Consider the following 18,167-nt stretch of genomic DNA (forward strand, 5'->3'; position numbering starts at 1 on the left):
TCATCTATAAAAACGTTTTGAAGCATCCATCACACTTTGTGTGTAATTTCAGATGCCACACTTTGAAGTATTGAGTAATTTCATATTTTTTCCCCGAGGTGAAGCCAAAAAGCACTCTGATGTGCAAACATCTCTTACCAAATAGCAATTAAACCAGATTGAACTCTCTTTATTTGCAGCAATTACACTTTATGGTCTTAAGCATGCAGACAAACTTAAATGCAGCTGCACCTTAGCAGCAGAAGACTACATTGGAGCATTATACCATGTAATTGCCTGTCATAAAATAGTCAGCTGACTTACTACGCACACCACCACAGGAAAATAACTGATCTTTATAATAAAATTTCAATCAATTACATCCTGCCTGCTTGTCATTCTTTTCCTTCCTTTTAAATCAGTTAAGTACCCTTACTCTTCCTCATTTGTAGTTTCAGTTTTTCTCCTTTCCGATTAGCTACTTGAGACTTAAATTTACCAAATATATTGTGCAAAACTTTCCTCTTCGTTCTAATGTTCTGACCAAAAATATTCCAGCAAATAACTAAAATACAGCCACAATGAGGGATCCTCTTCAAACTATTCCATTCTCCTATAAATATACAATACATTTAAAAGAAAATTAAAAATTCACAATATTACCTTGGTTTCAGCCATGATCTAGTTGAATGGCACGACAGGCTCAAGTGGCCGACTCCTGCTCCCATTTCCTATGTTTCAACAACTCGTTTTGCCTCCTTCAACATCCCTGCCCCCCCCCTCCCCCCCCACTTCTCAAACATTAAGCATCCAGATATATCCTGCACTATACAAAAAGAATCTTATCCAGCCAGCTGTCTCCTCACCTTTGGGGGCTTAATGTGTCTTCATGTAAACCAACAAAATGCCCACGTGCAGCAGTCTCCAATGTGGATGACTATATTTCCCAAGTCACCACTTTTAGCCATAGTTCCAACACATGTACTTTAACTATTTATTTCAGCAGCACTTTAACTTTTGGAATGGGGTCTGAGAGTCAAAGATCAATACTGCTGGGTCTGGGGGGGAAGGAGGTGGGAATAAAAGGGAGAAAGACCCTGAAACTGAGGGGGAAGGAGTGGAACAGAGAACTTTTTGAGGGGGAAAGGGAAAAGGGCAGAAAACTAGCTAAGGATTAGGATCAGAGACATGCTTGGGGAGAGGGCAGTGAGAGAGAGAGAGAAATTATAGACAGAGAGACCTTTTTCGAGGTCTAACTTGAAAGTAGTTTGAACCAGCCCCCCCACACCCCACCCCCAACGCTGGCTTTTGGGCAGGTTGCATGGCCACTCCTCTATTTTGAGCAAATTTCAGGCATAGGTTGAAGGCTGGCCTCAAAAGTATCCTCCAGCTCACTGTGGACACCATTACAGGAAATCCTGTAAAGCTTGACTGCATTGAACATTTCAAAAGATTTTTTTAAACACAAAATCAGTATCATTCAGCATGGACGTATTTTATTTAAACCTAGCAATGAAATTTTAAAAAGCCATTTGATTCAACCTACTGAGTTATGCAAAATAGACATTACTATGCTGGAAATCAGACACAATAAAATATCGTATAAAAATTGGTTGCTACTGCTGTAATTGATCATTTTGCAGGTCTCCGGCAGTCATCTTTTATAGCTGTCACCTTTCTGTTCCTAACTCAACATTGAGAAAATACCCACTTCAAGGGTGAAAAGGTTGGGTTACAGATAGCAATATTATTTAGGATTCTTTTGGCTTGCAAATTATATCAATATTCTATTTCTTAAATATTGTATCAAATGATCAAATAGAAAAAAAGTGAAACTGGTGCATGGAGAATTTAATGCCAGGTAAGGAACTGTCCAAGGCATTTAAAAAAAATTCTCGATATATGCCTTACGGAAATGCTTGTTAGTAGCCCTCATACTTGTGAACTTGTATCAAACACCGGGACTTAAACATTGCATTGATGGAGGTGTCATCCATCAAATTAACCATGCATCATGCACCTGTTTCAAGCCAATGTTCACTGATCTTATGGCACTGTGCAAAGAGCAGGGAGTTCTCTTCGTATCCTAGACAACATTTTTCCTTCAACTAATATCAAAAGCAGATTTAGTGGTTCTTCATCTTATTGCTGTTTGTGGAATCTTGCTAAGTGGAGAATGATTGCCACATCACTTTTCCCCAAAGTAATTCACTGTGTTTAAAGTGCTTTGATACATTTCTGAGAACTGTTAGAAACTGTTATGCCGGTCTTTATGTACCAAATTGGGAGGCATAAGGACACTGTTAAATTATGAGGTTTTTTTATTCATTTGTGGGATGTGGACGTTGCTGGCTAGGCCAGCATTTATTGCCCATCCTCAACTGCCCTTGAGAAAGTGGTGGTGAGTTGCCTTCTCGAACCGCTGCAGTCCTTGGGGCGTAGGTTAAAGGCCGGCTACCCGACCCGAACCAGACAGGACCCGACAGTGTCAGGTTCAGGTCGGGTTGCACTTCCAGGTCCGGCATTTGGGCTTGGGCCGGGTCAGACACGCTCCATCACAGATAAGTGGCTCCAATGTTAATTTAATTTTTGGACTAGAAAGGTGGTTTTGTTAGTTATTTTAAGCTTGTGCAGATCAGTAACAAAGTGAAAAACGGAAGGTAAGTTAACTGATGGTCGGGTCGGGACAGGCGCGGGAAAAAAATGGAAGGACTCGGCCCGGGTCGGGCTCGGGTCAGATGTGGTTCTGTCGGGCTCGGGTCGGGTTTTTTTTTTTGCAGACCCAAGCAGGCCTTCAGTGTCGGTACACGTATTAGGAAGAGAGTTCCAGGTTTTTGATCCAGTGACAGTGAAGGAACGGCGATATAGTTCCAATCAGGATGGTGTGTGGCTTGCAGGGGAACTTGCAGGTGGTGGTGTTCCCATGCATCTGCTGCCCTTGTCCTTCTAGGTGGTAGAGGTCACGGGTTTGGAAGGTACTTCCAATTATCTTGTTAAGACACCATCAGATTACACAAGCACAGCTCTAAATTCAATATATACTGTTATATACTGTATATAAACTATTAAGAAAACAGTAGTAGCACTGCACATTGTATGTACCAAGTATAAAAGTGGTTACATATTTTTATTTATGAGTTCTGTTGTTAATTCAGGTTTGATAACTGGCCTTTTATTTGCAGTAGAAGCTCAGGGTATAATCAAGGAATATCGATCGACCTGTCACCCTCCCGCATGTATCTGATCCACTAATTACTGGAATGGAGAGAAGGGCATCAGTGAGCGGTACTCCTACTCGCATGTTCCACTCTTACCATCCTGTTTGATGAGGTTATTAAAGGAAAGTCCCTACATCTATGACAAATTTGTAACAAAACCCCAAAAATGGATGGTGGATTCAGTATATTTTTTTCTGTCCACCTCATCACTATAATATTATGTAACGACTGAAAGGTCTTGTAACTGGGCCAATTGGGTTAAATAATCTATCATTTTTGTTGGGTTTTCCCATGAAAAACGTCTAGGCACCAAAGACATCTGAGACTAGGGATTAAAATTTGCACCAAATGGCTGTAAAGTGCAACACGTAAGAAAGCAGCTGAAATAATTTGCAGTCAGGTATGGAACTAAGGTTATACAGAAAATGTTGATCAAATACACCTCAGGATACAGACTCTCCTGGACTGCTGAGCTCTAAAGAGAGGAGGAATGAGAAAAAGAATGAATTATCTGAAAGGCAGATCATGAATGAATAATAAATGTTATGAACTGCAAGCTACAGTTACACTGCTCACTTGCACTATGAATTTGGAGGAAGGCTGAATTCTGCACATGCGGAGTGATATACACCCGCCTTCGACCTCCAATGAGATTTTTAATAAATCAAAACAGCTGGTAGTACAGTCAGTTCTTTTCAATCACTGGATGGCAGAGCTTGCTTTTTAATTTTTAAGTTATGTTTGGGGCTTGCTTCACTCTGGCTGCTTTTTCACATCAAGTACAGTTACTCATGTTAGACCAGCTCTGCCAGATGGTTTTATTCCCAGCAAAACATCCAGCAAAGATGTGCTTATATCCATTATTTTACTCGTTTGTGGGATGCGGGCATCCTTAATTGCTAATTTCAGAGGGCATTTAAGAGTCAACCACATTGCTGTTGGTCTGGAGTCACATGCAGGCCAGACCAGGTAAGGACAGCAGATTTCCTTCCCTAAAGGACATTAGTAAACCAGATGGGTTTTTACAGCAATCGACAATGGTTTCATGGTCACTATTTGACTAGCTTTTTAATTCCAGATTTTATTAACTGGAATTAAAATGTCATGATCTGCCGTGGTGGGATTCGAACCCATGTCCCCAGAGCACTGGATTACCAGTACAGTGACATTACCACTACGCCACCACCTACCCCATACCGTGGTTTGTCACTGCGGCAGTGTGAAAGGAAATGAAGCACAGTGCCAGTGCTGTAGTCTAAAAGCAATATAAAAGATTATATAAATAAGAGGTTGTGGTACACATCGGTACCAATGACATAGGCAAGAAGAGTGATGAGGTCCTGCAGGGGGAGTTTAGGGAGTTAGGTAGTAAGTTAAAAGACAGGACCTCGAGGGTTGTAATATCTGGATTACTCCCTGTGCCACATGCCAGTGAGGCTAGAAATAGGAAGATAGTGCAGCTAAACACGTGGCTGAGCAGCTGGTGTAGGAGGGAGGGTTTCAGATATCTGGACCATTGGGCTCTCTTCAGGGACAGATGGGACCTGTACAAGAAGGACGGGTTGCATCTAAACTGGAGGGGCACTAATATCCTGGCTGCAAGGTTTACTAGCATCACTCGGGAGGGTTTAAACTAGTGTGGCAGGGGGGCGGGAACCAGAGCAGTAAGACAGCTAGTGAAATAAATGAGGAGGACATAGTAAATAAGGCCAGTAGGACTAAGAGGAAAAGCAGGCAGGGAGATGCTGCTGAGCACAGCGGGACTGGTGGTCTGAAGTGCATTTGTTTCAATGCGAGAAGTATAACAGGTAAGGCAGATGAACTTAGAGCTTGGATTAGTACTTGGAAATATGATGTTGTTGCTATTACAGAGACTTGGTTGAGGGAAGGGCAGGATTGGCAGCTAAATGTTCCAGGCATTAGAAGCTTCAGGCGGGATAGAGGGGGATGTAAAAGGGGTGGGGGAGTTGCATTACTGGTTAAGGAGAATATCACAGCTGTACTGCGGGAGGACACCTCGGAGGGCTCATGCAGCGAGGCAATATGGGTAGGGCTCAGGAATAGGAAGGGTGCAGTCACGATGTTGGGGGTTTACTACAGGCCTCCCAACAGCCAGCGGGAGGTAGAGGAGCAGATATGTAGACAGATTTTGGAAAGATGTAAAGGTAACAGGGTTGTGGTGGTGGGTGATTTTAACTTCCCCAATATTGACTGGGACTCACTTAGTGCTAGGGGCTTGGATGGGGCAGAATTTGTGAGGAGCATCCAGGAGGGCTTCTTGAAACAGTATGTAGATAGTCCAACTAGGGATGGGGCCATTCTGGACCTGGTATTGGGGAATGAGCCCGGCCAGGTGGTCGAAGTTTCAGTGGGGGAGCATTTCGGGAGCAGTGACCATAATTCCATAAGTTTTAAGGTACTTGTGGATAAGGATAAGAGTAGTCCTCGGGTGAAGGTGCTAAATTGGGGGAAGGCTAATTATAACAATATTAGGCAGGACCTGAAGAATTTAGATTGGGGGCGGCTGTTTGAGGGTAAATCAACATCTGACATGTGGGAGTCTTTCAAACGTCAGCTGATTAGAATCCAGGACCAGCATGTTCCTGTGAGGAAGAAAGACAAGTTTGGCAAGTTTTGGGAAGTTTGGATAACATGGGATATTGTGAGCCGAGTCAAAAAGAAAGAAGAAGCATTTGTAAGGGCTGGAAGGCTAGGAACAGATGAAGCACTTGAGGAATATAAAGACAGTAGGAAGGAACTTAAGCAAGGAGTTAGGAGGGCTAAAAGGGGTCATGAAAAGTCATTGGCAAACAGGATTAAGGAAAATCCCAAGGCTTTTTATACATATATAAAGAGCAAGAGGGTAACCAGGGAAAGGGTTGGCCCACTCAAGGACAGAGATGGGAATCTATGTGTGGAGCCACAGGAATTGGGCGAGGTGCTAAATGAGTACTTTGCATCAGTATTCACCAAAGAGAAGGACTTGGTGGATGATGAGCCTAGGGAAGGGAGTGCAGATAGTCTCAGTCATCTCATTATCAAAAAGGAGGTGGTGTTGGGTGTCTTGCAAAGCATTAAGGTAGATAAGTCCCCAGGGCCTGATGGGATCTACCCTAGAATACTGAGGGAGGCAAGGGAAGAAATTGCTGGGGCCTTGACAGAAATCTTTGCATCCTCATTGGCTACAGGTGAGGTCCCTGAGGACTGGAGAATAGCCAATGTTGTTCCTTTGTTTAAGAAGGGTGGCAAGGATAATCCAGGAAATTATAGGCTGGTGAGCCTTACGTCATTGGTAGGGAAACGATTAGAGAGGATTACTCGGGACAGGATTTCCTCCCATTTGGAAACAAACGAACTTATTAGCGAGAGATAGCATGGTTTTGTGAAGGGGAGGTCGTGTCTTACTAATTTGATTGAGTTTTTTGAGGAAGTGACAAAGATGATTGATGAAGGAAGGGCAGTGGATGTTATCTATATGGACTTTAGTAAAGCCTTTGACAAGGTCCCGCATGGCAGACTGGTACAGAAGGTGAAGTCACACGGGATCAGAGGTGAGCTGGCAAGATGGATACAGAACTGGCTCGGTCATAGAAGACAGAGGGTATCAGTGGATGGGTGTTTTTCTGAATGGAGGGATGTGACTAGTGGTGTTCCGCAGGGATCAGTGCTGGGACCTTTGCTCTTTGTAGTATATATAAATGATTTGGAGGAAAACGCAGCTGGTCTGATTAGTAAGTTTGCGGACGACACAAAGGTTGGTGGAATTGCGGATAATGATGAGGATTGTCAGAGGATACAGCAGGATACAGATCGGTTGGAGACTTGGGCGGAGAAACGGCAGATGGAGTTTAATCCGACAAATGTGAGGTAATGCATTTTGGAAGGTCTAATGCAGGTGGGAGGTATACAGTAAATGACAGAACCCTTAGGAGTATTGACAGGCAGAGAGATCTGGGCGTACAGGTCCACAGGTCACTGAAAGTGGTAACGCAGGTGGATAAGGTAGTCAAGAAGGCATACGGCATGCTTGCCTTCATCGGTCGGGGCATAGAGTATAAAAATTGGCAAGTCATGTTGCTGCTGTTCAGAACTTTAGTTAGGCCACACTTAGAATATTGCATGCAACTCTGGTCGCCACAGTACCAGAAGGACGTGGAGGCTTTGGAGAGGGTACAGAGGAGGTTTACCAGGATGTTGCCTGGTCTGGAGGGCATTAGCTATGAGGAGAGGTTGGAAAAACCCGGATTGTTTTCACTGGGAGGTGGAGGGGCGACATGATAGAGGTTTACAAAGTTATGAGCGCATGGACAGAGTGGATAGTCAGAAGCTTTTTCCCAGGGTGGAAGAGTCAGTTACTAGGGGACATAGGTTTAAGGTGCGAGGGGCAAAGTTTAGAGGGGATGTGCGAGGCAAGTTTTTTTTTACACAGAGGGTGGTGAGTGCTTGGAACTTGCTGCCAGGGGAGGTGGTGGAAGCAGATACGATAGCGACGTTTATGAGACATCTTGACAAATATATGAATAGGAAGGGAATAGAGGGATATGGGCCCCGGAAGTGGCGGCACAGTGGTTAGCACCGCAGCCTCACAGCTCCAGCGACCCGGGTTCAATTCTGGGTACTGCCTGTGTGGAGTTTGCAAGTTCTCCCTGTGTCTGCGTGGGTTTCCTCCGGGTGCTCCGGTTTCCTCCCACATGCCAAAGATTTGCAGGTTGATAGGTAAATTGGCAATTATAAATTGCCTCTAGTATAGGTAGGAGATAGGGAAATATAGGGACAGGTGGGGATGTGGTAGGAATATGGAATTAGCGTAGGATTAGTATAAATGGGTGGTTGATGGTCGGCGCAGACTCGGTGGGCCGAAGGGCCTGTTTCAGTGCTGTATCTCTAAATTTAAAAAAAGTGCAGACGGTGTTAGTTTAGGCAGGCATCAAGATCGGCGCAGGCTTGGAGGGCCGAATGGCCTGTTCCTGTGCTGTACTGTTCTTTGTTACAGTCCTGTCTCAAAACTTTGCTCAGTGGAGTGGGGGAGGGGAATGCCACAAAACAAAATTATCATTCTCCACTGTTATTTAAAACACAAAATAACATTCCTGTAATGGAAAATAACTAGCAGTTCAGGGAAGTTCCAATAACACTGGGAATTGATTGTAAACATTTTACACATTACTGCACAGATTTGAAAGCATCTGCCAAACACAAACAACAGCTGCCACATTTTCGCAGACTGCAGCAAAACTCCTCACAAATGTCACTTAAAATGCCAACAGCTTTTAAACTAAGCCGGCTTTGGTGATTACCCATGGCATGTGGAAGAGTAATGTACCGTCGTGCCTTTCCTTTTTACGTAAAAAAAAATACAGTGGCGTTTGCGAGGAGAGGTCACCAGGACTGGATGGGATGTATCCGAGGATAGAGGGAAGTAAGGGTGGAAATTGGGGAGGCACTGGCCATAATCATTCAATTCTCATTAGATACAGGGGTGGTGCCAGATGACTGGAGAATTACAAACATTACACCCTTGATCAAAAAAAGGGCATAAGGATAAGTGCAGCAACTACAGGCCAGTCAGTTTAACCTCGGTGGTGGAAAATCATTTAAAATTATAATCTCGGATAAAATTAAGCGTCATTTGAACAAACATGGATTAATTAAGGAAAGCCAGCATGGATTTGTTAAAGACAAATCATGTTTAACTAACTTGATTGAGTTCTTTTGACAAGGTAACTGAGAGGGTTGATGAGGGTAATACTGTTGATGTGGTGTACATGGACTTCCAAAGGGCATTTGATAAAAGTGCCACGTAATAGGCTTGTCAGCAAAGTTGAAGCCCCAGGAATAAAAGGGACAATAGCAGCATGGATACAAAGTTGGCTGCAAGACAGGAAACAGTAATGGTGAATGTCTGATTTCCAGGCTGGAAGAAAGTATATTGTAGGGTTCCCTACAGGTCAGTACTAGGACCACTGCTTTTCCTGATCTATATTAATAATCTAGACGGGTACAATTTCAAAATCTGCAGATGACACAAAACTTGGAAGTATTGTGAAATGTGAGGAGGATAGTGATAGACTTCAAGCGGGCGCAGACAGGCTGGTGTAATTGGAGGATTCACAGCAGATGAAAATTAATACCGAGAAGTGTGAAGTGATATATTCTAGGACAAAGAACGAGGAGCGACAATATAAAATTAAAAGTACAATTCTAAAGACACTGCAGGAAGAGAGAGACCTGGGCTATATGTACACAAACTGTTGGAAGATGGCAGGGCAGGTTAAGAAAGTGGTTAAAAAAGCAGACAGGTTCCTGGCCTTTATAAATAGAGGCATAGAGTACAAAAGCAAAGTAGAAATGGTGAACCTTTAGAAAAATACTGGTTTGGCTTCAACTGAGTATTGTGTCCAGTTCTGAGCACTGCACTTTAGGAAGGATGTGAAGGCTTTAGAGAGGTACAGAAAAGATTTACGGGAATGGTTCCAGTGATGAGAAACTTCAGTTATGTGGACAGATTGGAGAAACTGGGACTATTCTCCAGAAGGTTGAGAGGAGATTTGATAGAGGTGTTCAAAATCATGAAGGTCTGGACTGAGTATATAAGGAGAAACTGTTCCCATTGGCAGAAGTGTCGAGAACCAAAGGACACGTATTTAAGTTGAATGGTAAAAGAACCAACAGCAACACAAGTTAAAAACTTTTTTTTTTTTACACAGCAAGCAGTTAGGATCTGGAATCCACTGCCTGAGAGTATGGAGGCAGAATCAATTGTGGTTTTCAAAAGGGAATTGGATTATCTGAAGAGAAAAAATTGCAGGGCTACAGGGAAAGGACGGAGGAGTGGGTCGAGCTGAGTTCTTCTTGCAAAGAGCTGTATTGACTCGATAGGCCAAATGACCTCCTGTGTTGTAACCATTCCATGATTCCATGTTGCCAGGAATGGAGACATTTCGCTATTAGGAAAGACTGGACAGGTTATGGGCGGCACAGTGGCGCAGTGGTTAGCACCGCAGCCTCACAGTTCCAGGGACCCGGGTTCGATTCCGGGTACTGCCTGTGTGGAGCTTGCAAGTTCTCCCTGTGTCTGCGTGGGTTTTCTCCGGGTGCTCCGGTTTCCTCCCACAAGCCAAAAGACTTGCAGGTTGATAGGTAAATTGGCCATTATAAATTGTCACTAGTATAGGTAGTTGGTAGGGAAATATAGGGACAGGTGGGGATGTTTGGTAGGAATATGGGATTAGTGTAGGATTAGTATAAATGGGTGGTTGATGTTCGGCACAGACTCGGTGGGCTGAAGGGCCTGTTTCAGTGCTGTATCTCTAATCTAATCAAGGTTAGGGTAGTCTTCTTTGTAACAGAAGAGGCTAAGGGGAGATTTAATTGAGGTGTATAAAATTATGAGGGGCCGAGAAAGAGTGGATAGGATGGGCCTATCCCAGTTAGCAGAAAGGTTAATAAGCAGGGGCCACAGATTTAATGTAATTGGTACAAGGATTAGAGGGCTGTTGAGGAGAAACCTTTTAAACGCAAAGATCTGGAACTCACTGCCTGATAATACTTCTTTGGCCTCCTTATCTCGAGAGACAATGGATAAGCGCCTGGAGGTGGTCAGTGGTTTGTGAAGCAGCGCCTGGAGTGGCTATAACGGCCAATTCTAGAGTGACAGGCTCTTCCACAGGTGCTGCAGAAAAATTTGTTTGTCGAGGCTGTTACATACAGTAGAAGCAGAAACCCTCGTAGAAGAATCTATAACTAGGGAGCATAGTTTCAGAATATAGGGTAGCCCATTTAAGACAGAGATGAGAAGGAATTTATTTTCTGAATTTTTGGAACTCTCTACTTCAGACAGCTCTAGCAGGTTATTCATTGAATATATTCAAGGCGGAGATAGATTTTTGAACTACAGGCAGGTTTAAGGGTTATGGGGAACAGGAAGGAAAGTGAAGTTGAGGCCAAGATCAGATCAGCCATGATTTTATTGAATAGCGAAGGAGGCTAGAGGGGCCAATTGGACTACTCCTGCTATTTCTTATGCTCTTAAACCCTCACCATATTTTTAAAAATACTCAAATTTGCACTTTGAAGTGCTGAAAACTACAGACCAGGAGCTGGAAAGTGGGATTAGGCTAAATAATTTTTCATCTGCTGGCACAAGGCCAAATGGCCTGTTCCTGCTCTATGTATATATACATATAATTTCTCTGCCATCAGTGCAAGTCTGACAAGACCAATTCCTGTCTGCTTAGCCACCATTACAATATGTATATTGAAACTTTATAAAATGATTAATATCAATAGAAAACAAGCTCCCAGTTCAACTTGATTAATGCAAATATCAATTATATATCGGTCTTAATGTGCTTGAATACAGTGAGATACCATGACCAGATTACTGCAATAAACTGATGTGACATATGCATTAAGATTTCAGCTGTATAATAAATTCAAGGAAATAAATACAGCAAATCAAAAGTACTGCACCCCCACCTACATCATAGGTTTTCCAACTATGCTCCAAGGACCATAAGGGGCCCCATCAGGGAATTTAAGACGACGTTTCTGTATTTTAGCCAGTACCTGTAAGGTATTTCTTTTGTTGTATATTAATTTTAAAACATTTCTGTATTGATGGCACTTTTTTTGGGTGGCCAAAATCCCCAAAAGTTTGGGGATTGTCACTATTTGCAGGGATCAGCCACATAGAAAAAAATTTTCAAACCTGCCACCTAAATAGGAGCTAGAAATGTGTGTTCAGATATTTTAATAACTATTTGATAATAGGCAGCATCAATCCGATGTGGAGTATTCTGAAACCCAAGAAAAATCTTCAGCATTTAAATGGCTAAAACATGTTTGATACAATTTTAAAATTTACCATATTGAAAACCAATGGATTTTGATCATGCTTCATTGATTCAGTATTTAGCGTGCTCTACCAGGGGATTTTTCTCTATTTGCAATTCAATGAACGAGCTATCGAGAACTTGAAAAATTGCCAGTAAACAATCATAATCTCTTTTGTAAATGCTATTGGGATTTCAAATGCAATTCCCATTTCCATGTGTTTTTAATTAAAGGTCTGTTATGAGCTGCATTAATCAGCTCAACATAGTATGCGAGAAAAAAAAGCCATCGCTGAAAGCAGGAATTTTCATTCTGCTTCAGTCACTTAAAACATTTTCTTACAATAAATTGTTAAGTATTTTTATGGGGAGTACTATATTAAACTAGGTCCCAGATGCACTGATATTTCTGTTGATACACAGCAACTTCCTGAAGCCTAGAAAATGTAAAAGTAAGTAGAATGGGGCAAGCTGATTTTGTGCATGCCCGATCATGGTTGTCTTTAACACTAACAAAACTGTCATCACCAGGGAGACCAGAAAACCCAAACATCAATACCAGGATTTCAGCTTTGTAGTCAACAGGCTAGCAGTAAAATATTCAAAGATTCTGCCATATAGATTTTATATTATTGAAGAGGCTGCAATCAATCTTCCATTTAATACCATTTTGAAAATAGAAGCTGGTCACTTACACTTACAATAGCTTGCATTTATATAGGGCCTTTAATGCACTCATAACACTCCTATGAACTCGTTGGGTGTATCAAAAGAATTTGACATTGAGTCACATAAGGAAATAATAGGATAGGTGAGCAACAGCTTTGTCAAAGAGGTAGATTTTAAAGGAGCTTCCTAAAAGAGGAGTGAGATAGGCGGACAGTCTAAGGAGGCTTAGGGCCGAGGAAGCTGAAGTTGTAACCGCCAATAGTGAAACAATTAAAATTGGGGATGCACATGACAGTATTGGAGGAGTGTAGAGACGCTTGAAGGTGGTAGGGCTCAAGGAGGAGTCAGAGTTAGGGAAGGGTGACAGCATGGAGGGATTTGAAAACATAGAGGAGAATTTTCAAATAAGGCATGTCAGACTGGGAGCCAATAGAGGTCAGTGAGCACAAGGGTAATGGGCAATAGGGAATTGGTACGAGTTAGGATGCTGGCAACAGAAGTTTGGATGAGCTCAAGTTTATCAAGAGTTTATGCACTCAGCAACAGCACTCCTGACATCAAACCTTTAAAAACATACTACAAAATACCCTTCTCTTTCCTATTAATTTTATCTTACATTTGAGTGTTCTTTCTCTTTTCCAAATTTATTCCCTCCTGAAGACACTGGTCTGTGCTAGTGTGTGGGCGCCAACAATTCTACCTGAACATTTCATGCTTAACAGACCAAAACTTTTGCCAAGTTATTCACGTTGCAGCTTCTTCCTATCCTCATCGTGTCCGTGGATTGGATGTGCAGTTTCCAGCACTGATTCGTGTACAGCAATCAGGGTGGAAACCCTCGCTGCTTTTATTTTTCCCTGGTCGCACCCACGTGGCTGCATAAAATGACATTTCCTGGCCACAATACAGATGATTGGATAATTGTCTTGTCTATCACACCCGACTTCAAGTGATGGATTAATCTTACACACATGATTTGTTTGTAACTAACCTCCACTTACTGCACTTTGCTGGAGAATACACAATACCTTTAACCGGAGCAGTTGCTGCAGTTTTGGTCATGTATGAATTCTGTTTTCTGTAGTTCACAAAGATTCTGTTTAAATAGACTCACTAAATAGATACTTATTTGCTTTGTTTTTCGCTGAGTAAATAAACTTTGTTTGCTGTAAGATATACCTGCTTGCTCCAAGTCTTGCCATATATCCTGTCCCAACGCTTCTTGCCCTGCCTCCAACTCCTTGGTTAACATAGTGGTCACACCCTCAAAGCTGCCCTGGCTGAGATCACCAACCCAGAACAGCAACTGGGCGTAGAATCTTAATTGTCTATGTACCCTAATGCCACATCAGGTAGCACATTTACCCACTCATCTACAAGGAAATCTGGTTTCTGACAGTTAACATATAATGTGCACATTACCAGATCTAGCTAGTTTTCTGTGCCAAAATGGTCTGCTTAATGTAACCTAACGTTTCTCCTAATACATTACTATAATCTTCCAACATTTTATCAGATACTAAATAGTGATAATTGGACTCATCCTTCTGAAATATATTTTGAAGTTGAAAATTTATTCAATACAAGTCAAATTTAGAATATTTGACAGCAAGTGAGCTAACAAAGACTCAGCAGACAAGGTTGCAAAATCATTCAAAAAGCAGTCAGACAAAATAGTGGAAAGTACCAGACATGCATATGTCACATAACTGAAAATATTTTAACGCAAGCTCCTTTGATTTCATCGATGGGGAGGGGGAATAAAAACCTATTAGAGTCTTAACTGGTTACAATGGGAAGAAACGGCTGGTGCTTTGGCTGACAAGCCTACTGTTTCTGTTCCTAAAGTACTGTAGAATCTAATTCTGGCCCCAAAATACAATAAGAACATTTCTTACCTCCAGAATATTTCTCCATTCCATTTGACACACAATCTCCCATCCTTAATTGTTAAAAGCTTTACAGCTTGAATCAAGTTACGCCAAGCAAATGCTGAGAGATCCGTTTCATGATCAATAGGGCAAAAAGTAAAATAAGGTTTCCAAACAGGAGTCAAACAGCTCTCCTATTCCTCTACACTAGTTATTAGCATTTTGCAATCTTCAATGGTAATTTTCATTAGGTGTTGATGAAAAATTCCACGTTAATAATTAAACTCCAGCCTATTAATATTCCTAATGTTGTAGTGTTGAAAACAATTCAGCCACTCATTACCCCTCAAGTCCTTGAGATTTTGATGTAAAATTTAACAAACTGCCATTTAAAAGAAACAGCAGAGTAGAAAGGCATTTTTCAAATTGCTTGAAATACTAATGGGACTCCCCAAATGGCAGTGTTTATCTAGAAAGCAGCTCAACAGTATAAACCAGGAAGGTGTCAGATTCAAAGCCCCCGTACTGAATTAGCTGATACTACCTGACCTGCTGAGCAGGTTTTATTTCTGAGTTAGTTATCTCAGTCAGGCTGGCAGTAGGGAGACTACAATTGGGTTTGAGCCCTAGGGTGGAACAGAGGGAGTGGTGGGGGGGAAGCGAGGAGATTGTGTGCACATGCAAGGTTTTATAAGTAGAAAACAAAAGTAAGGTAAAGCATAACTTTGAGGAAGCTACTAGAAAATTGTACGCTATTATATTGCATGGGTTAATTACTTAGCAAATATAACACATTACTTGTGACAAACAGCACTTTGCAATTTGAAATTCTGCGATAATTTGATTTATATTTTGTAACGTACCGAAAACGGTTATAACAGCTGCATACCTTTTGTCTGAATCTATCCAATCAGATTCCTGTCCAACCGCTGCCCTGAAACAGCCCCAATCAAAATCATAAATGACAACCCCATGACTGAGGAAAGGTCTGAAACATTAACTCTGTTCCTCTCTGCATAGATATTGCCTGGCCCACTGAGTATTTCCAGTGTTCTCTGTTTTTATTTGGCTCCTCTCCCTACCTTGGCACTGCTATCTTCAGAGTCCCCCAAGGATCTATACTTGGTCCCTACCTCACCCACATCTTACTCCTTGATGTCATCGTAGGAAGGAATGGAGTCAACTTCCATAACTACAGTGACGACACCCATCTCTACCTCTCCATCACCTCTCTCAACCCATGCACTATCTCAGTGCTGTCTGACTGCTTAGTCTTACATGAGCCCCAAATTCCTCCAATTCAAAGTCGGGAAGACCAAAACCATCTGTAGCCCTTACCACAATCTCGATATCATCTGCATTGATTTCATCCTGTTCCCCAGTCATGGCTCAGGTTGAATCAGACAGTTGGTAATATTGATCCTGCAGTAAATTTCTGACCCGATATCCACTCCATCTCAAAAACTGCCCACTTATACCTAACACTGACCACCTTGCCTCTATCATAGCTCATCTGTAACAAATTCTCATGCATGCCTCTATCATCTCCAGCCAACCATTTCAAAGGTCTCCAGACTGACTGACTGACCCCCTCCACCACCCCCCTCCCATTTTACACACTCCAATTTATCCAAAACTCTGCTATTCGTATCCTAAGCTGCATCAAGACCCACACATCCATCACTCCTCATTAGCTCCTGGTCCCCCAATACCTCAAATTTAAAATTTTCATTCTTGTGTTTAAGTTTTTTCATGGCATCATCTCTCTCAATCTCTACAACCACCTGCAGTCCAACAACCACCCCACCAAAACCATAGAAAAGTTACGGCACAGAGAGGCGGCCATTCAGCCCATTGTATCCGTGCCAGATAAAAAAAAAAATCTAGCTGCCCAATCTAATTCCACCTTCCAGCACCTGGTCCATAGCCTTGCAGGTTATAGCATTTCAAGTGCATGTCCAGGTACCTTTTAAATGAGTTGAGGGTTCCTACCTGCACCACCGATCCAGGCAGCGAATTCCAGACACCCACCCCCCTCTGGTGAAAACATTTTTATGTCCCCTCTAATCCTTCTACCAATCACCTTAAATCTGTAAACTGGTAACCAGTAAACTGTTAAACCTGGTAACTGACCTCTCTGCTAGGGTAAATAGGTCCTTCCGGTCTACTCTATCAGGCCCCTCATAATTTTGTACACCTCAATTAAGTCACTCCTCAGCCTCCTCTGTTCTAAGGAAAACAATCCGAGCCTATCCAATGTTTCCTCACAGCTGCAATTTTCAAACCCTGGCAACATTCTTGTAAACCTCCTCTGTACTCTCTCCAGACTAATTATGTCCTTCCCGTAACGTGGTGACCAGAACTGTACACAATACTACTCCTGTGGCTTAACCAGCATTTTATACAGTTCCAGCATAATATCCCTACTTTTGAATGCTATACCTCAGCCAATAAAGGAAAACATTCCACATGCCTTCTTCACCAGTTTATCTACCTGTCCTGCCACCTTCAAGGACCTGTGGTCATTCACTCCAAAGTCTCCCCACTTCCTCTACCCCTCTCAATATCCTCCCATTTATTCTGTAACCCTTGCTTTGTTGGCCCTCCCCAAATCCATGACCTCACACTTTTCCAGACTGAATTCAATTTGCCACTTTTCCACCCAGTCAAATTAGTGATACCATTATGGAGTCTACAGCTATCCTCTTCACTATCAACTACATGGCCAACTTTTCTGTCATCTTCAAATTTCCTAATCACGCCTCCCACATGAAGTCCAAATCATTAATATATACCACAAACAGCAAGGGACCCAACACCGAGCCCTGTGGAACGCCACTGGAAACCACCTTCCATTCGCAATAACATCCGTCGACTAGTACCACAACTTGCAGGGGCGGGGGCGAGTGCGCGAGCTACAGGGAGAGCGAGGGGGCGAGGAGCGAGGGGAGAGGCAGAGTGAGAGAGGAGAGCGAGCGCGGGCCAGAGCCAGGGCCAGAGCGAGCGCGGGCCAGAGCCAGGGCCAGAGAGAGCGCGGGCCAGGGCCAGGGCCAGAGAGAGCGCGGGCCAGGGCCAGGGCCAGAGAGAGCGCCAGGGCCAGGGCCAGAGAGCGCGGGCCAGGCCAGAGAGAGCGCGGGCCAGGGGCAGGCCAGAGCGAGCGCGGGCCAGGGCCAGGGCCAGAGCGAGCGCGGGCCAGGGCCAGAGCCAGAGCGAGCGAGCGGGGCCAGGGGCCAGAGCCAGAGCGAGCGGGGGCCAGGGCCAGAGCCAGAGCGAGCGGGGGCCAGGGCCAGAGCCAGAGCGAGCGGGGGCCAGGGCCAGAGCCAGAGCGAGCGGGGGCCAGGGCCAGAGCCAGAGCGAGCGGGGGCCAGGGCCAGAGCCAGAGCGAGCGGGGGCCAGGGCCAGAGCCAGAGCGAGCGGGGGCCAGAGCCAGAGCGAGCGGGGGCCAGAGCCAGAGCGAGCGGGGGCCAGAGCCAGAGCGAGCGGGGGCCAGAGCCAGAGCGAGCGCGGGCCAGAGCCAGAGCCAGAGCGAGCCAGAGAGAGGGGGAGAGAGGCCCAGAGGGACAGACAGAGGCACAGAGGGACAGACAGAGAGAGAA

The 18,167-nt window shown here is 43.6% G+C and overlaps 1 protein-coding gene across 6 annotated transcripts in view; it reads right to left on the bottom strand.

Annotated features, from left to right (window-relative positions):
• The window catches only part of LOC137383211 (E3 ubiquitin-protein ligase MGRN1-like), a 257,889-nt gene that overhangs the window by 195,428 nt on the left and 44,294 nt on the right, over nt 1-18,167 (bottom strand). Inside the window, exon 1 of one of the 6 annotated variants that reach the window (XM_068055701.1) lies at nt 14,599-14,795. The exons of the other annotated variants lie outside the window; for them this stretch is intronic. Coding sequence (XP_067911802.1) covers nt 14,599-14,641 — 43 coding nt within the window. The 5' untranslated portion in view covers nt 14,642-14,795. Of the gene's footprint in view, nt 1-14,598; nt 14,796-18,167 lie in introns of those variants that run through there. 6 annotated transcript variants of the gene reach the window in all.

This window comes from Heterodontus francisci, chromosome 24 (genome assembly GCF_036365525.1).
Source record: "Heterodontus francisci isolate sHetFra1 chromosome 24, sHetFra1.hap1, whole genome shotgun sequence".
In the NCBI taxonomy this organism is placed as follows: domain Eukaryota; kingdom Metazoa; phylum Chordata; class Chondrichthyes; order Heterodontiformes; family Heterodontidae; genus Heterodontus; species Heterodontus francisci.